The sequence below is a fragment of the Podarcis filfolensis genome (genome assembly GCF_964270895.1).
Source record: "Podarcis filfolensis genome assembly, chromosome: 6".
NCBI classification, from domain to species: Eukaryota; Metazoa; Chordata; class Lepidosauria; order Squamata; family Lacertidae; genus Podarcis; species Podarcis filfolensis.
Window position 1 is genome coordinate 68,673,939 of NC_139609.1, and position 19,985 is coordinate 68,693,923.

The 19,985-nt window shown below is 40.3% G+C and overlaps 1 protein-coding gene across 1 annotated transcript in view; it reads left to right on the plus strand.

Annotated features, from left to right (window-relative positions):
• Nucleotides 1–1,532: 1,532 nt before the first annotated feature.
• Nucleotides 1,533–19,985, plus strand: part of CEP250 (centrosomal protein 250) — a 32,788-nt gene continuing 14,335 nt past the window's right edge. Inside the window, 22 exon segments of the mRNA XM_083617209.1 lie at nucleotides 1,533–2,176; nucleotides 2,178–2,354; nucleotides 3,801–3,983; nucleotides 4,691–4,747; nucleotides 5,326–5,408; nucleotides 5,548–5,713; nucleotides 6,344–6,450; nucleotides 6,600–6,857; nucleotides 7,566–7,662; nucleotides 8,341–8,439; nucleotides 8,948–9,100; nucleotides 9,562–9,740; nucleotides 10,223–10,405; nucleotides 10,777–10,921; nucleotides 12,337–12,483; nucleotides 13,860–14,090; nucleotides 14,808–15,001; nucleotides 15,513–15,640; nucleotides 15,733–15,902; nucleotides 17,608–17,787; nucleotides 18,350–18,484; nucleotides 19,407–19,550. Of these exon segments, the coding sequence (XP_083473335.1) occupies nucleotides 2,081–2,176; nucleotides 2,178–2,354; nucleotides 3,801–3,983; nucleotides 4,691–4,747; nucleotides 5,326–5,408; nucleotides 5,548–5,713; nucleotides 6,344–6,450; nucleotides 6,600–6,857; nucleotides 7,566–7,662; nucleotides 8,341–8,439; nucleotides 8,948–9,100; nucleotides 9,562–9,740; nucleotides 10,223–10,405; nucleotides 10,777–10,921; nucleotides 12,337–12,483; nucleotides 13,860–14,090; nucleotides 14,808–15,001; nucleotides 15,513–15,640; nucleotides 15,733–15,902; nucleotides 17,608–17,787; nucleotides 18,350–18,484; nucleotides 19,407–19,550 (3,312 nt within the window). The 5' untranslated portion in view covers nucleotides 1,533–2,080.

Here is a 19,985-nt window from a genome sequence, read left to right on the forward strand (position 1 = left end):
ACAACCTGTTTTGGTTTACAACCAGACCTCCGGAACGGATTATGGTTGTAAACCAAGGTACCACTGTATGATGGAAGAAGCCTTTGGAGCCTGACAGAAACTGTTTGCAGTGAATGGGAGGCTGATACCACTACTGTATTTATTTGGAAAGAAGTTCAGCTGAAATAAAGTTGTCTGCCGGTGAACAGGTTTAGGCTTTGCCATGTCTGAAGTCTGGTATGGTCAACTGTAGAGGCACTAAGATTGCAATTATGATATGGATGCTGAAAGGCAAGGCCTGTTGGTCGAGTAAAGAACTGCTCAGCTTTGAAATTTCAACAGTGTTCATACATTTTGAACCTTTGGCACAATCAAGTTTTTAACGGTACCTCTTTAAAACAAACCATGAAACTGGAGATTCTCAGGTGCTGAATTCTTCATATATACCAAATTCTGTGCTTAAGTAGTATGATTCACAAGAGGGGTTCATATGAACACCCGTGTGCTGACAGAGCAAGCAGTTGTTCAGCCAGTGAGAAAGGCCCTACAGGCATACCTTCTTATACATAGAATGCTTCTAGTATAACTTCCCATTTTATGTCTGTGTTAATTAACTTGGAATAACTACCCCAGTTCTGTTTTCACAATCCCTAAAGAGATTAGAATCAGTACTCGTAAAAGTAGTTTATATTATTATTATTCATTGTACACGTTAATTACATGCTCTCAGGGCAGGTTACAAAAAACGATCAGAACTGCTAAATGCTACCAAAATACACATTTACAGCAACCAATTCACAGGAGATAATTTACAACTCAGCTATCAGGTCAATTCCAACAGAGGTACTGAGAGCAACTAACATGTTATTGGGCACAGCTTGAATCTGGGCACTGAAATTTCTGCGTTCTTACACCTGACACCATAATCCTAATCAACCTCTTTTGGAAATGTGTCCTATTACTTTTCAATGAGACTTACTTCTAAGCAAGCATGTAACCTGATTCAAAGGCCTAAAGTGGCAATTCTAATTCCATTTACCTAAAAGCAAGCTCCATTAGCATTCAATAAAACATAATTTCTGGGGTGTTAGGATTGCATTGTTCCTCTCCAGTTAAGACTGCTGCCTCATCCAGCCGATGCTGGGTCCCTATTGAAAGCAGGGAGACATCCTACCATGGTACTTGCATAAACCCCATTTCATGACTCAGATTTTGGCAACCTTAAAGGTATTATCTGGGAGCATATGTGATTGTTTTACATGTTTTAAATATGTTAACTTGTTTTAACTGCCTCATGTTGGGGGAAAGGTGGGGCATAAATGTTGTTGTTTAGTCGTTTAGTCGTGTCCGACTCTTCGTGACCCCATGGACCAGAGCATGCCAGGCACTCCTGTCTTCCACTGCCTCCCGCAGTTTGGTCAGACTCATGTTTGTAGCTTCGAGAACGCTGTCCAACCGTCTCGTCCTCTGTCGTCCCCTTCTTCTTGTGCCCTCAATCTTTCCCAACATCAGGGTCTTTTCCAGGGATTCCATTTATTTATATTAGTATAAATAAATATATACTAATAATAGTAATAAGGTAAATAAGTAAACAACGTGAAAGAGAACCCCTCTGTATTTTGAGCACAGGTTTGTAGCCTATCTTATGGAGAGCTTCTGTGGGCTTAAGAGCCTAACTCCGCATAGGAATGAGCTGTCCCTCCGGACGAACCAGACGCTTATGTACCCCAAACTGCGAACAGCGGGGTCAGCGCTTGCCCAGACTTCCCGACGCGGCCTGGACGGCCTTCGGGGCGCTGTGTACGTGAACTGGCGGCGGCGAGAAGCCGAGATCTGAGGGCCCAAACGGCAAGCGCTCCACAACCGCCAAGGTTGCTTGTGTTTCGCTGGAGGGGTTGCCGTGAGAGGCCTAGCCTCGTCGCTCAGGAAATAACCGCGCAGCTCGAACTTCCGAAAAGCCACTGCTATTGCCTCGCGCTATTCCGCTCCCCCCCCCCCCGCCGCCTTTCCTGCCGGCGGCATTGGCTACTGGGAGTCGGAGCTTCGCGCTAGGCCTGTCCTGCCTGTGGGGATAATGTACCAGGCCTAGACAGTCCCCTTCATGGGCTCACAGGGGGAACGTGCGCCCTCATACGCCCGGGCAGCCAAGAGCCTCTTAACTGTGGAAAAGCGGGGCGGCACAAACGAGTCCCTTGCCCGCTTCCACTAAGCGAGCGAGCAGGCGGGTTTCCGTTGCCGGAGCGGAGAGAAGAAATGTAATAGGACTCCGGCGGCCCCCTTTCCCCGCCCACGAAAGCCTGCAGGCGGCAGCGGAAAGGAAGTTTCACCATCTCTGTGGAGGTGAGCATCCCAGGTGCACGTTGAGGCGTGCTCAGGTGAGGGCGGGGAGGCTTGCTTGCTGTTATATACTAGGCAGGGCAGAACAGGTGAGGGATAACGTGCTGTTATTGGCAATTATAACGGAGTGCCATCACCTCGCTCCGCCTCCGCTCCTGAGCCCAACCCGATTGCAGAAAGGGAAGCTACGGCTTGGGAGATTCCCGGACTCTGGATTGGAAGAATCTGCCATTAATAGAGAAACACACACACCCCCGCCTCAAAACTCGTGCAGATATATGTGGCTGCTTACTGTCGTTGCAAACTCAAAAGTTCTAAGGTTAAAAATCCTAAGCACTTGCAAGTAAAGCCCCATTGGCTTCAACGCAACTTGTTTTTGAGTAAGCAAGCATAAGATAGTGCCAATCTGCATTACAAGATTGTTGTAAATAGGTGCATTAGGTTAGGGAAAGTACCAGGGATGCATTTCTGTGCAATTTCCAGCAAGTAAAATGCCTGGAAATCCATTATACTTTCAAATAAATGCACAGAGGAATAGGTTATGGACTCTGCGCCATGAAAGCTTGGGTCTTGATAAGTTTGTAAGTGCCCCAAGACAAAAAAAGTTGTTTTTTGCTTCCACAGACTAACATGGCTAGGATGTATAATGTTATCCACTGTAAAGTTGAGATGGATAGTTATCTTGTCAAGGACAAATGGTGAGAAAAGAGAGTTAATATTTATTTTTGCTTTTCACACGTGGAATTCTTGCATAGATTTAGTTTGGTGTTGGAATTTGTACTTATTCCACGTGCATGTGTGACAATCCTGCATGTTGTGATTTGTTACTATACAGAATGGACTGTAGGAATTTGTTTCAGAATATTGACAGAGTTGTGCAAAATCATAGATTATTGACAAACCATAACGTTATATTGAAATTACAATTTCTAAAAATGCAGACTGATGCATTTACTTGAGAATAAGCAGCATAGCGGGGATTGTTTTTGAAAACAAACAAACATAGGATCGTACTTCCTTTGTAAGAAAAATGTATTGGATCAGTTGATGCAAAGAAGATTTCCATTTGAAATGTATTAGGCACATTTTTGCTTTTACTCAACCATATTAAAACTTTTTAAAATGTAAGCTTGAGGTTGGTCTCTTGCATCTCCACCTGCTTTTTCTTGACTCTGTAACACACCGCTTTATGGTTTGTTTGTGTGTTTTTTGGTAATATCCCCATTCTCATAAAATATGACTAAAAAATGGCTTGACAAATGTCATAACTAATGCTTTTTCATTCTTTATACAGAATGGAAGCCTGCAACAAGACTGTTGAAATGGCTTTCCAGCTAACAACATTTATTTTTCTTCTGTTGAAAACAAAGCAAATTATTTCCCATCTTTGTGCATTTTTCCTTTTGAGGAAGTAGAGCCATCAGGGCCATCTTGTCTGCTAGATTAATTAAACCAGTCTTGCTTCTTTCTGCTTTGACCTTTAGATGGAAGGAGACCAAGCAGCAAGCAGTATGAAAACACAGACAGTTCACTTACTTCCAGAAGAGCAACTAGTGGCACTACATCACCAGATGGTGGAAAATCAGGCATCCTATCAACACAGACTACAGAATTCCCAGGAGGCACAGCATAGGCAGGCAGTACTTGTACAAAAGTTACAGGCAAAGGTAAAACCAGTATATTTCTAGTGATATCTGAAACAAGGAGATGATGAATTTTGAGTAGAGAGCTGTTGGTGGATGGAAGAAGGGTACATTAAGAATAAAGTGCTTGCTTGAAAACCAATTTCCTTCTGTTCTTCTAAATATACATTTTGGGCATAGAACCTTTTTCCTGACTTGGCAAATTGCTCAGTTCTAAACTTGCGATATCCCCCGTTTTTCTGTCTTTCTGAAAACCTGTACCCCCCGCCTCCCCAAAGCAATGAGCTGCTGTGCCAACTGGTAAATATTAGCACCATTGTACTACTTCAAAGGCACTCTGCTGTGCTTGCTGGAAGTTAAGCTGATGCATCAATAAACAGCTAATTTGCCATTTGATATAAATGGCAGTACTGTATTGCTGTATATTTTGCAGAAAATATTCTTGAAATGCTTGCTTAAAAATTTATTCTTTCCCATTTATTTTAAGAATATTGAATATACACTGTGTTTAAGCCTGGTTTTAAAAGAAAACTATTCATAGCCATTACATATGTATGTATGTATATATGTATGTATTTTTGTATGTATGTATGTATGTATGTGCAATGCACAAAATCATCCCTAAACAACTTGGAACAAACTCAGAACTCTTAGAATTTCATGAAGGGTGTTGCTGCATACACACTCTAAGAGGTAATAATAATATACCAACTTTTCCTGTTTTATTGCAGGTGCTGCAATATCGTAATTGGTGCAAGGAGTTAGAAATGCGTCTGGAAGCAAATAGGGTAAGTTTCAAAGTTGTGAGTACCATTTTTTGTGGTTTTGCTATTGGTAACAAAGTGTTTGTTGGAGAAATTGGTGCCCTTGTCCTTGCTATTTTTCCTTGTAGTGTTCTACTTCCCTTTTGTGATCACTGTTAAAAGAAATTAGCATAGTTCAATATATGCTGTAATGTCCCAAACAATGGGCATGCTTATTTACATGGAAACTAGCAAGGAATCAAATTATGACATAGCTTTGACTAGTCTTCTATTATGAACAGCAGGTGTGTGTGCAGGGGTGGATTCTCACTGGGATAATAGTGGGGCCAAGTGATTATAGTTCAATTTTCTCCAGTTATTTTCAAAAATAAGCCACACAAGGACTAAAGTTGTGAATGACACTGTGTCTTGTTTGGCCCTTAAGCATCTTTCATTAAGCAAGAAAGACCCTAAAAATGCAAACAAATGCACTTCAAGTTGTGCTCATCTCAGCTGTTCACTGGCTTATTGATTCATGGGACATTAACAAGGAGATCCTGAAGTGAGGGAATAGACTTAATATGGATGTTGTTTAGATTAAATTGTCTGCCTTTTTCGCAAAGGGGTCCCATCCACACCAGTGGGATCGTAAAGAGGACCGTAGTCTAGAGAAAGCACTGATCCAGTTGGAAGAAGAGCAGCAGAGGTGAGTGAGCTTTTGCAGAAGCTTTATCTTAGCTGGTTTTTGGGGAAAGCTGTGCAACAGCTGCAGCACCATCATTTCATCTTATCGGGACCTTTACAATAGAGATTTGCTAATCCATTGCCATTCTCCTGTGCTTCAGATGTGAGAATTTGGCTGGGGTGAACAACTTGCTCCGTGAGCACTTGGACAAAGCCAATGAGGTGAATGGGGCTCTCCGAGAGGATGTCAGCAAGCTGATAGCTGACTGGACAAGGGCCAGAGATGAGCTAGAGCACAAGGAGAGCGAATGGCATAAAGAGCGGGAGGTAGGAATGTGTCACTAATAAGATACTGGGTAGGGAAGGTGGATTTCCTTATTGATTAACCTTATATTCTAGGCACAAATACTCATTTCTGGTTTGGCAGGCATTGGCTGGGATTAAGAAAACAGTAGAATATTAATTCAGGGTGCGTACAGATGTACATTGTTCTAGAAGTCAAGACACTGCGGAAATTGTTTCATATACTGTATGTTATACTGACATGCAGTTCCCAGTGAATGATTTTCAGAGGTAGTATCATGAAGAAAAAACAACTCCTGTATTCAATATAGATCTGAACATCTTTTATTGATGTGGAAAGTGCTGTGTATTATGAGATTATCCTATACGATCCATGCATTCTAAGGTTAGAAAAGTATTTCTCAACCATTTGACTTCTTTCCAGACTTCTCAATAATTGGTCAGTCCTAAACAATATAATAAAAGCTTTTTCAAATTTCAGAGAAATGTATTTTTTAACAGTTTAAAGACACTCAGTTTTGTCAGTTCTGAAAGTCTTTAACGTGATTCTGAATGCTGCTGGCAATAATTAAGTATGCATTTTTGAAAGAAAGCAGTTTTTGTTTTAGGCTGGGAAAATAAAGCTGTGATTTGCTGTTGTCTTTACATATATAGTTCTTTGAGAGTTATATGCGGACTGAACATGATCGTCTCTTTGGCATATGGCGGCAAGTAGTGACCTTGCACCGTTATTTTGTGGAAATGAAGACAGCAACTGACAGGTGAGGTTTTTCTGTCAGTTGAATGTGAAATCATTTGCTGAGCTAAAATAGCTGATTAACAGAAAAAAAACTGACTCTAGCTTTTCACGTCTTTAAATCTGTAATTTATTTTTTTTTGTCCAGTACAATATTATTTGTTTCTGTTTCAGGGATCTGTCTGAACTAAAGGCTGAGCAAGCAAGACTTTCTGGCTGTATACTTGTCAGTTGCTTACACTTAAGTTCAGGCACACAGCTCTTGGATACCAATAGTTTTGAAAAACTTACCCTGAGGGGACAGGCCCAACAGCAGCAACTTCATATCAGGCCCAAGAAGTTGGATATGGAAAAGGAAATATACCAGCAAGCACAAGCAATTGTGAGTTTGCATGTCAAAGGAGAATTAGCAAAGGAGGATCTTCATAACAGGTAAAGTACGTCCTTAAAAGGCCCCACTAGCTGCTGTCCTCATTTACTGTAGATTTTTTTAAAGAGTCAGATGGGACATAATAACATAACAGTGCTGCTGAATCAGACCAAAGGCCTATTGAATTTAGTATTCTCTTAAAGTGGCCACCTAGAAGCTCCTGCAGCCAATCGGAAGCTACACCTTGGTTTTCGAATGGTTCCGGGAGTTCAACAGACTCCCAGAACGGATTGAGTTCGACAACCAAGGTACCACTGTACTAGAATCTCAGAGATCAGTCGCTGATCCTGGGAAGGGAATCAACCCAGTGTGGTTTTGTCTCTTAAAAAAATATTGACCGGTGATTCTTGAGCTGGGGGTGGTGATTCTTAAGCTGAGGGTGAGGAAGAGGATAAAAAAGACAAAGGCTATATTTTAAGCTAGTGTAGTTGATGTGAAATGAGTTGTGAAGTATAGACTAAGTGGTTTGGTGTCTGCAACTTTGGGCATGTGAAGTTGGATAGGAGTATGTGTCGCTGCACAATTTGCTTCATAAATTTTTTCCTAAGGTGGCTGGAGATTTACATTTTTTAAAAAAATGAAAGCTCAAAATCTGTGGGCCCTGCCTAGGGCCACCAGTGAAGACTTTCACAGGTACAAGGTTGGCAACCTCTGTGCTAATGTGTTAGTGAAAAGCCTAGTGTTGTAAATGCTTCTCTTCTTTTTCCAAGGGTGATAGAGTTGACTGCCTTGCTTGAAGAATCTCAAAAACAGAATGAGGAGAAGGAAATGTCAATGAAGACTCTCAGAGACACTGTGGAGATTCTGGTATGTTAGCAACTGTTTGAAAAATAATCCAGTGGCTGTTGTGGAGAAACATTCTTTTGTCCTGTCAGCACTTAGCACTGTCAGCACTTAGAATAGAGGTGTCTAAGAACTAGTTGTTGCGAAGGGTTGCAATTCTCAAGTGATTCTATAGTATAGAATGCAACAACTGGAAAAAAGGTTATCTGAAGTTTCTGAGGAAATCTGCTTTGCTTCTTTCTTCTGGACTTGCCTATAGACAGACTTTTTTTTACATATTTTCTTTGGCATCTTAGTTCTGGTTAGTGACGTAGCAGGCATTTGGAGACACTCCACTGATATGATGCTGTCATTCAGTACTCTTCTTAAACCTGTGCTCTAAAATATGAGCTATGTCTGAGGGAATTGCACCTCTGGAAGAAGGTGTAAAGGTAAAGGTAAAGGGACCCTTGACCATTAGGTCCAGTTGCGGATGACTCTGGGGTTGCGGTGCTCATCTCGCTTTACTGGCCGAGGGAGCCGGCGTACAGCTTCCGGGTCATGTGGCCAGCATGACTAAGCCACTTCTGGCAAACCAGAGCAGTGCATGGAAACGCTGTTTACCTTCCTGCTGGAGCCTATTTATCTACTTGCACTTTGACATGCTTTCGAACTGCTAGGTGGGCAGTAGCTCCCTCTTAATCTCCCTTATTCTTTTTCTAGGAGGCTGATCGCTTGCGGAAAGAATATGAACAATCACTGAGCAATAATACACATGAAGAGATACTTTCCCTTCAGCATGTGATAAAAGAAATAACTGAGGTAGACCTAACTGGAATCTGTCTTCATGGTTGCTTCTGTAGAATTTCCCATGTCTGTATTTAAAAACAAAATTAATGAAAGCAGATGTGGTATAAACATATGATCTAAACTTTAAACACAGGTTTTACATATTTTGCACCTGCTCGGGGCACTTCCATTTGTTCATGTATTTCAGTGTTTAAAAACACTGATTTTAAACTTTTGTGAGGGCTAAGTGCTGGTAAGGCCTGACACAAATTAAGCCCTGATATTATTATTATTATTATTATTATTATTATTATTATTATTATTATTTTATTAAAAGTTGATTTTCCTTGGCTGATTATGTTATCCTAGATTTTGCTGCCGCCAGTTTGCTGGGTTGTATTCTACCCCATCATCATAATTTCCCATCCTTGAAAATGCAGTGGATCACTATTTTCCAGCAGAAGTGAAAGACAAATAGGTAGCGAGGTGCAGTGTTTTGATTGTACAGAACTGAGAAAGTAACGTTGGTCTTGGATTTCAGGCAGTAATCAATGAGAGTGATGCAACGATTGGCACCCCACAGGATGAGAACTATGCTGAGCCTTGTAGCTTCTTGCAGTTGAACCCTGGTGACCCAGAGAGGGCTGTCCTGCTGGTGCGTGAGGTGCTGACTAGGAGAAGCAATGAAGCGCAGGTGAGAGAACTTCAGAGGTTCCCTTGCCAGTAAGACTTTCACATCACCAGTAGTAAAACTCCACACCTCGTATAGCACTTTTCTCTGCCTTTGATGCTCTGCCTTATAAATTTCAACCTCTTCCTCTTCCTGTTAATAAGTATTCCTAGTTCCCTCAAGCTGGTTTTGACAGTCATTTCTTTCCCAGACAGGTCTTGCATTGGTGATTTGTTCTTTCCACTTTTCTAATCATTCCTTTTCCCCATGAGCATTCTGCTTATGTCCAATCTTACGACTTTCTCTTCTTAATTTTTTTATTATAATTTTAATTAAGTTTTCAGTTTTACATTTCAAAATAAGCACACACATTTCCCCTTCATTTTTGGAGGGGACAAAGTGCGTCCTATAGGGCAAAAAATACGGTAATACCCCTTCAGTCTCTCACTTCCCCCCATAGCATTATATTTTGCCTTCTTCTGCAGCACCTGAGACAGCAACTCTTGTCTAGTCAAAATTCTGTCAGCTCCCTGGAGAAGCAACAAGAGCAGCAGAAAGACCACTGTAAGTTCCTAAGACAAAAACTTGAGCAGCTAGAAGGAGAGCAAGACACACTCATTAGCCAACTTCAGCATCTGCAGTCCATGGTGGAGACTTACCGCAGGTCAGACATGTAATGCTTTCCCCATCTTTAAAAACTTGTATTGTAAAATAGATCCATATGCTTCTCTTGGCTTGCAGTCTGCTTTCCTCTTGTCAAGTCAGTAGGTTGTCTCCAGTGCTAGTCCTACCCAGAGTAGACCCATTGTAATTAATGGACAAAAGTGGCTTTTCCAATGGGTCTACTCTGAGTAGCAGTTAGCTGGATGCAGCCCAATATCTCTCTGGATTTGAAGCACCTACTGTGTGGTCTGGGCTCTTCAAAGTTTGCCTGGGGCAGTTTGCATCCACAGGTTGGAGAGAGACAGTACTCAAGAAGTCACTCTGCCTTTCAGATGTGATGGTGTCCTCATTTCCCTGTATTCTCCAGTAGCCCAGATAGGAAAAGGAGGATGCTCAGTCAGTAGTAGCTAAACAAGTGCAATGAAACTTTGCAGTGTATCTCTGTTTTTTGTTTTTTTCTAACTGAAGACTTTTTCTTCTCAGTGACCATGTCACCCTGGATAAATCCAAGATAGAATTACAGCAACAGCTGGAAGTCTTGGAACAGGAAGTCCAGCACTTGCGCCGAAGCAATACTGAGCTACAGCTGAAAGGAGACATGGTGGATGGCCAAAAAGAAGAACAGCAGCATCAATTGGAAAGGATGCTGCGGGAGAGAGAATATATGTGAGCCTTTTGTCTTTCCCCCCCAAAGGGCAGTAAGTTTGTTGCTAGGGAAATACAGGAAAAAGAGAAGCTGGCAAGAGCATTCACAAACCCATTTCTTACAACAATCCTTCTCCATTTTATGAAGGTTGTGGAAATTTGGAATCTTTGCACTTTCTTCACCCTCTTGTCAGGATTGTGTATGGGCTCTGCCAATTTCACTTTTAAAAATGAGCCCCTCTGGATAGCATTTGTGAAATTTGCAAAAAAATATATATATGGTGCTGTATGAGAATTTTTATGTTAGAAAATGAAATTTGCAGCCCCGGTTAAGCTTTGGAGCTCTCATGTACTTCACTACTTAAAATAAATAAGTGTATGTGTTCATTCAGTCAGGAAGACCGAGATGCTCTTGAAGGAAAGCATTCATTGTTAAAGAGTGAGTTGGTAGCCATGAAAGAAGCACTGGAAAAATCTCACCTTGATGGAGAACTGGTGAAACAAGAAAAACATGAACTTGCTACAGCGCTGGAGCAGGTACAGTTATTTTCTTTTCCTAGTAATAGCCAAACACACTCTTGAATTTAAACAGGAAACTACATAGACACTCACTGTAGACAGACACTGGCATGTTCATTAAACTGCTGTAAAGTGGTGGTCAGTGAGCATAACAGTAGAGTTTACAAAAAAAATATCAAAATTCTGGTATTGTCCTGTTCTGGGCAAGAGGCTGAGCTGCAAATCCAGTTCCCACAGCAAGTTTCCATGTTTCCTGGCCACCACATGCTCCCATCTCTTTCCCCATGGTTTAGTAAAGCCTGTGAAGGACAGTTATGGAGAAACAACATTGTAGCAGCATTTGACATTAGTGCATGTATATTGGCTATATGGCTTAAATTTATGCATCTGGGGCAATTCTTTATAACTTACCTTTGATTAATTTTGGGAGGCTAAAAACAGGAACAGCTGCAACTTTCCTTCTTCTCTCCTGCCTGGCTCCATTGCAGCCATTCTTCCACTGAAAGTCAGAACTTCTTGGACTGCATTTGATTTTGAAAATAAAAAAGGAGAAAGTTTAGCAAATAGCATGTAATGTCTAGTTCCAGTCTAAGTAAAATGGTGCTAAAGATTTCTACTCAGAAGTGTTCTGGTCGTACTAAAAAAAGAAATATATATATATATATCTGGCAATTGGAACATGTTTCTGACATTAAAGCTCATGGTCCTTGTGACTGGCCCAGAGATTTTTTTAAAAAAATATAAACATACACATTTGGATTGGTTTTTTCATGATCAATCAGAATAGTGGTTTTTTCATGGCATTTAAGCTACATACTCATACATTAGTAAAGTCGTTGGGTTTCTATTTAAGGAAGAAAAGGAGACATACTGATGGAAAACCAGTGACATAATGGAAGATTAAGAGGGTATATTCTAAATAATCCAACAGATATTAATCTAGTCTTTTCCCCATTAGAACCCTCAATGAAGGTTCCATGCCACAGGGAGGCATTGAGGATAGAAGTTATCTTAAAAAATATGTATGTATCTTAAGTTTTACTCGAGTGCTGCCATTGAAATTAATTGTTCTAAGTTAGCTATGTCCATTAATTTCAAAGGCTGTATTCTGACTGTGACTAATACAAGACACAACACATTGCCTTGAATGGCTTCAGAGAGTGAATCTTTGATCTTTGGTGAGTGGGAGGCATTTGACTTTCCTCAATGGGGAATCTGAAATATCCAGCTGTAAGCCCTGCATACTATTCGGGGGGAGGTGTCTCCTCACCTTCAGGGACAACCTTTTAGGGAGTGCAAGAGGTTGCTGCAGGAAAGTCCATTTGGACAGCATGATAAAATATGGTTTATTGTAAGTTAACAAAGTTAGGGGCAAGTCTTATTCTGCTTTTATTGACTGGTATTTCTTTGTTTTGTGTTTTTGGGTCCACAAGGCTGAGCAGTCCTTTGCAAAGTTAACTGGTGCACACAATAAGCTAAAAGCAGAAACTGCTCACCTTCATGATGCAGTTGCAAAGATGAGTGCCCTTAATGAAGCTCTAGCATTGGACAAAGTGAGTTTGAATCAACTTCTCTTGAAGGTAAGAAGACTGTTGCAGCTGAACTATTCTTATTCTGTGCAGCCTACAAAATATATGTAAGGAATTTGCTAATATGTAGGTTGCATTTTTAGCAGTTCGAAAGCACGTCAAAGTGCAAGTAGATAAATAGGTACCGCTCCAGTGGGAAAGTAAACGGCATTAGTGTGCTGCTCTGGTTCGCCAGAAGCGGCTTAGTCATGCTGGCCACATGACCCGGAAGCTGTCTGTGGACAAACGCCAGCTCCCTCGGCCAATAAAGCAAGATGACTGGACTTACGACTGGACTTAATGGTCAGGGGTCCCTTTACCTTTACCTAGGTTGCATTTTATTCAGAACGGGGGAAAGGAAGGCTGCTGTTTAAAAAAAATTTTTTAATAAATTTTGAATATAGAAACAATCATACAATCAATTACAATTCCCCCCATAACAACCCCAACTATGTCCAGCTTTATTAGTAGTAATAAACTGAAACATAAAATCAATAGCTGTCAATTTAAAAAATGTTGTTCCACAAGTTCCCATGGCCTATACACATGTTTTTTCTTCATTGCAAATGAAGTAAAAGTGGAGCACATTTTGTAAAACTTTTGTAGATTCTTGTGTTGTCTTCTTTCTTGTACTTTATCTCTCAACCTTCCCATCAAGATAAAGGCCCAAACAATAAGCATACCAAATTTCATATGTTTGCATTCCATATCCTCCAGTGCCTTGCAAGAGCAAGAAGTGCTGCAGTTATAATATGCATAATTAAGTCTCTGTATCAAAGATAATTTGCTTCTGCTGCAGATATTGAAATAGTGCCATTTTCACATCTAATCAATTTAAAAGTAATTTGTTCCATTTCCTAAAATACCCTTAACTAGAAGTTTTTAATCTGTGGCATTTTCACCACATGTGTATAAATGTTCCTTTATCCCCACAGTTTCTCCAACATTGTAGAAAGGTATTTTTGCATATTTTACTTAGTAACGTGGAGTGCTGGTACCATCTGTGGGTTAGCTTTAAGATGTTTTCTCGTACACGAGCAGAATTAGCTCAAAAAGGAAATATTTTCTCACATTCTTTCCCATAAAACATAATAAATTTCTTTTAAGTCTTTCCCATCTAGTCTTCAAATTGGAAGATTTTGATGTTTAAAAATTAACGATAGATTTATAAGCTATAAAACATTTTAAAACAAGGTTAATGAATTTGTCCCTTGTTTGCAAATTTCTGTGATACTGATGAAGTGAATGACTTGAGCGTTTACCATCCAATTGTGGGAGAAGTTTGTTGTATAGCTTTTCCAGACAAAGGGGTACCTCTGGTCTTTAAGCCAGAATATGCCCATTGAAGGCTGCTCTTTTATCAGTTGCTTCCATTTCCTTAAATGTAGATGGAGCAGGAAAAACAGGCACTTTTGGACAAAGTTGATCACCTGGAAAGACTAAGGACCTCTTCACAGAAACAGCTCAACCAGATGGCGAGAACAAATGAGGAACTATGTGCAGACAAGACTCGGTTACAACAGTTGCTACACAAGGCTGAGGGAATGCAGGAAAGTTTACAGGAAGAGTTAAAAGTACTGAGAGATGAACAGAAAGAGACTTGTGAGAAGCTGAGCCAGGTGAGTGTTAGCAGCAGACTTGAGTTATCCTGCATGGACATTGGGCAGCAGCAGTGTTGTGCTTCTGAAGTTGGGTTCAGTTAGATTATGGAATTCTGCTTGAACAGTGAATAGCTCAGTTAGTTTGAAGGTGGTGCTGATAACACCAAGGTTGCAGGTTTAATCTCCATATGTGACAGCTGCATATTCCTGCATTGCAGGGGGTTGGACTAGATGATTCCAACTCTACAATTCTATGATTCTAGGAATCTTTTCAATAGCTAGTGCTGCTCATCACAAAGTTCATTTTACTATTCTTGCATAAGACAATCTTTTCAATCTTATTTGTGCTCCATAAGTGTTTCTGGGTAAAGTATGTTTTGCAGCCATTGTAACACTCATCTAGATTTTCTTCTTTTCCAATACACATTCTTTCTAAAATCTGGCCACCGGTGAAGTGTCACAGTAAAACATTAAGTGCAGTGGCTTCAGGCAATTATATATTTTGTACTCTGGTTCTCTCCTGTGTATAGATAATCAAACTTCTCCATAGCAGTCCATCTGTAACAGATCCATTTTTCTTTGTAATGTGCAGTTAGGCAGTTCCATCTCTTTTGTGAAAACAATTTTCTATCCTTCAAAAGTAGCTATAGATCTATTTCTTCTTACAGTGCATTATTGCTTAATGTGACAGAGCTTTAACTTGTGCTATAAATTGATTTTCTTTCTCCTCCATAGGCTCATCACCAGCATGAGACATCTAGTACTGATTTGGAGCATGCACATCAGGAGTCAAGTCGTCTTGGAGAGGTGCTGGCCAAGACATCCAAAGAAAAGGAATCATTAATGCGTGAGAAAGCCGCATTGGAAGTACGACTAGGGGCTGTTGAACGAGAGAGGTGGAGTTTTTCAGAGCAAGTGGCAGAGTACAGGTAAGAGACTGACAACGAGAAGGGCCTTGCCTATTCAAATAATTATTTAATGCCATCATTGTAGCTCTGGATTCTGAGAGATGACTTTCCATCAGAGGACTATGCAGCTTTTTGTGTCTTGGCTGTTCAACCATGTGGCAGAAATAGTTCCACATCTGCAGAAAGAAATTCAACAAATGCACAGCAGGAAAAATGTTTAAGTCAAGCCCAAGTTTGAAATCCTGCACACAGTTTGACAGGCTGTTTTCCATAAAGCTGCAAAACTTACACTTAATAGTATTTCTGTTCTTCCAGACATTGTTTCTTGTATCAGCATGACAAATGGCCTGTGATTGTTGTCCTTGTTGTCTGTATATTTAGACTCTAACTGACTGGTGCACTGCTACAAATGAATGACCTCCTTTTGTTCATAGTGTTTCCAGGGTACTCAAACTGGCTTTGCTGGGATTACATTTATCATGTCATGAGCAAGAGATTAATGTCACACCAATTCTGTATATGTAATTTGTAGATCAACGAAGGATCTTCTGGAATCAAGCCTCCTTCAAGCTCAGCTGCAGGTGTCTGACCTGGAAGTTACCAAGGGTCAACTGGAAATGAAAATCCAGGCAATCAACCAGGCCAAAGAAGTGATACAAGGTAAGATGTTTTCAAAGGCTTCCAGCAAAAGGTAGTATGAACAGAGCATCCTCCCTTCATGTCTGACTCCTGCTCTTTGTTTATTCTTACAGGAGAGGTGAGATGCCTTTGCACTGAACTGGAAGCTGAAAAGTCAAAATTTAAGCAAGAAAAGGAAGAAAAAGCACAACAGCTCTTGCAGGCCGAGCAGAAGTACCAAGAAATGCTTGACCACTGTCAAATTGTACATAAGGAGGAAGTTAATACACTGCGTCAAGAGTTGGTAAGCAACCATATGGTCACCTCTTTAATTCATGATATAAATTTTTTTTTGGGGGGGGGGTGGGAAATTGAGCAGAAGATAGAATTAATAAAGTGGCTCAAAATACCAGATGATTACCAAGACTTACTTTTCCATTCAACTGTTATGCCTTGTACTAATTAAACTATTAGTCTTTTAAACTACCTTGCTTCGGATGGGTTGTTTTCAGCATAGTGCTAAGGTGAATTGTTTGTCAGCTCAAGGATATCTCTGTGCACAATCAAGTGCTCCCCCCTCTCCTCTCCCTGTGCACCCTCTAAATCTGTTCCGGGGAACCCCTAACACTCTGGAGTAGAATTGGTGTGGGACAGATGCAGGGGGAGGAAAGGTGGGGAAGCCAGGTTTTGATGGACACAGAAGTAAGAATCTTACCTTAGATTGCCAGGAATTTCCCATTACAGCAAACCTTAGCAGAGGTGACGAGAGGTGTTTTGTACACATAATGGTCCAGTGTCTTGATCCCTAAACTGTGGTTCTCTTATACATCTGCATCAGGATGCTCTCTCTGCCTTAGCTGATAAAATATTAGTGATATCATGTTATTAAAGTGTTTGAAGAGCTCTGAATACCTGACATGCACATAGGCCATGTTGTAGTGAATGGAGGGGAGGGGTGGGTAGCTTCCTTATACTATCCACTACATCGTAGTTAGTGTTATGGCTATAATAGTATGCTGCCTTGTTAAATGGATCTGGAGTAGTTGTGAGTGTGCATTTGTGCCTCCAGTTGCATGATATGTCATGTCTAAAATGTTGCTCCAAATCTTTACTCTTTGTTGTTGTTGTTTACTTCTAGTGTGTTTTTCAATATAAAACAAATTCATGAGGTGCTTGTATTATTGTTGCATATAATTTTTACTTTAGTCCAAAATCTCCTAGTCTTCTGGCATCGTTCAGTTCAGGAAAAATCTGTGCCTGGCAACCTTGTAGTACAACTAATTTGGCTTCTGCTACATCCAACTTTGCACAGGCGCCTAGCTATTTTGTATTTTAGCTTGCCTCAACATCAAACATATAACAGCCGCAGAAAATGGAGAAAATATTCTGTTGCAACAAAGTCCCTAACAGCTCTCCACACCCATCTATTGCAGTGTTGCTCATGACTCTTTCATATTAGCTAGGCTTGGAAAGCACCAAGTAACATTTGGAAACTGGAAAAATCATGATATTACTTAATCCATTCCATGTTCCCCACCTCATACACACACATAAAAGGCACAAAATTCTGCCAAGAAGAGCTCACAGTGCCTCCGGCATAGCTTATGCCACATCCAGTGGTTAGGAGAACAGCAGCTGATGTCTGCAGCCACAAGCACCAAATTTCCCAGTCTTTGAAACCCCTAGGAGCTCAAGCAGATCCTGTTTGTAAACAGTCGTCCTTTTGGCATGGCTGCACAGAGAAAGGAGGACTGGCATTCCAGTTGAACAGTCTGCCAGTTCCATAGGCCAGTGACTAATAGGAAACCTTCATTTAGTACCCATAGGTGATAATTATTACTCTCAGAGCAAAGTTTGATAAATATCCTTCCCAGAAGCAAAACTCTTAACACTATACACAGCATCTGCTAAGGTAAGAAGTAAACCTTACCTTAAATCAGTGGCTAGAAGTGGGACTGTTTTTTCCTTTCTTTTTGGTCATTTATTGGAATTGGCTGAAATGCTTCCAGGAAGGTGAACGAGAACGCCACCGTTTAGAACTGGAGCAGGTGTTGGAGCGCATAGTCAAGGAAAAGGAAGAGAGTGAAAGTGTCTATGAGAGGAAGCTGCTGGAACTACAACAGGAGGTCATTGCTGTAAAAACGCATATGGAAGACGAGCTCATTAAGGCTGAAAATGCCAAGCAAGAGGTAAAGTTTGACAGGTGCTTTTGACCTAGAGACATCCCCCCACTCCTGCCTTTCTCTTTTGGGACCTTGTGATAGAATGGTATCTGCAGGAGGCTGTCTCCCGCAGAGCATGATTGGATTTTGTATATAAAGGGTGAGACAATCTTTTAGGTATCCTAAAAGCATGGGCGTGGTCAGGTTTTATGTTGGGGAGGCAGGCTTTATGTTGGGGGATAACCTCAGATAGTTAAGTATTTTTTATTGATTTACTTGTTAGGGGGAGGCAACTGCTCCCCTTAGCTATGTCCATGCCTAAAGGTATTATATGAGGATTGCTTAGGTGTTGTATGAGAAATGATGTATTTTAGGTATTATGTGAGAAGGAGAAAAGCTTTTCTCTATCCACTTATACTGCACCATGCATAATTTTATGCATCTATTTCATGTCCTCATTATTCACCTTTTCTCTAACTAAAAAGCCCCCATTTTCTGTAATCTTTCCTCCCAGGGGACCTGCTCCAATCTTTTGATCAGTTAGGAGTTCATCTGGAATGTTTTAAATTCTCTGCTTGCTAATATCTAGGTGCTGCTAGAAAAAGAGAATGAGAAGAAATCATTACAAGAGTTTCACCTCCAAACAAAACAGGAACTCACTAGTACTTGCCAGCAGCTAGATCATCTCCATCAGGAAATAAAGAAGAATAAAGAGAGGGAGCAGGTAGGAGTAGACCAGAGCAGAAAAGCTTATGAAATCTACCAAGAATCCAGCAGAAAGCTATGGAGCAAATATGAAATAAAGTATATTAACATGATAGAAAGTTGGCTCAATAAATGGATAGTTTGGACCAATTACATGGTGTATGAAAGGTTTTCCTAGGATTATGTGCACATGACTGATTTCAGAACTCTTGCCCAACCGAACCACATTTGATAATTCAGTCGCTTCATTTTTGAAGAACTGCTTGTTGAATGTCTGTTAATTAAGGTTCAGACAGTTCCTGCATTTTTCCAAAGTTGTGACGTGTGATAGAACCAAAAGCAAGAAGATGGGTTCTAATTCTAATGCAAAATTGCATCTTATTAGCACCTATCAAATTTTGGCTTACATTTGGTAACAAAGGCATATATGAAATCCTTACACAAAAGTTTACCCAGTGAAGCTACTTGCAGCTTTTTCTTGTTCTGCCCTCCATTTTTCCAATATAATTTGAGTAAGTTATATCCAAAAGCTGCCACCTTCTTCTTTTTTTAGAGTTCATTTTGATGCCAGTGCAAAGATTTTATCTTTCATTGCATGCTCCTCATGAACCCCATTTCTCTTTGTAGAGTATAATCCTTAATTATGCCCTACATTTCCCCTAGATACTTGCTATGATTGTTAATATGCTATATTGAAATTTGCATTTTATGTCTGTTTCATAATTGTTCATCTTATTGTCATTTATTGATTTTTGACTGAAGTACTAAGTCTTCATCCCACAAGATTTGTGGCCTGACTGTTGTGAGATGTAAATCATTTTATCTTGTGCAGCAGTTGCTGTACATGTATTATAATTGCACATTATAAAATAGTTCTCTAATTTGACCAAACCTGAACCTTGGAAAATAACTCAACTTTTTTGGCTGGGTGGGGAGTGCAGGATACTTTGCAAGATTTGGAAGCTAAGCTGAAGGAGGCCCAAAGTACTATAGAAGCACTAGAAAAGAAGTACAAGGAGGAGCTCAAGTCTCTCAAAGAAGAAGTCAACTTTCTCTGTAAACAACGAGACTCTTTGCAAAGTCAGGTGATTTTACTTAAAACTATGTGCTAAGCACTTCGTTCAGTGCCAAATGTGTGGTTTTTCACAAGCTGCTTCAACAAGTAGAAATGGAAATCTCTTTGTGGGGTAAAACTAAGTTATGGGAACCTTTCCCAAACCATCGTGGAAAATTACTTGAAGTACTAGGGAAACCAAAAAGCCATTATTTGAAACAGTTTTGGAAAATTTTTGATGCAATACTCCAAGAAAAGCCATATGTTTGGTTCTGTATAAGAAGTCATAGGCATGCTAAAAATGTATTCTGTTTCACCAGAGTTCTTGCATGTTACTCAAATGGGGCAATGTCTCTATCATGCTTATAAAAAAGTCTGGCTTGGTTTATGAAGCAAATAAAAAACTGCATTCTGTTAAAGTGGATGTTTGAATTGACATGAAACTCTTTCTTGAAATAAGATGCTT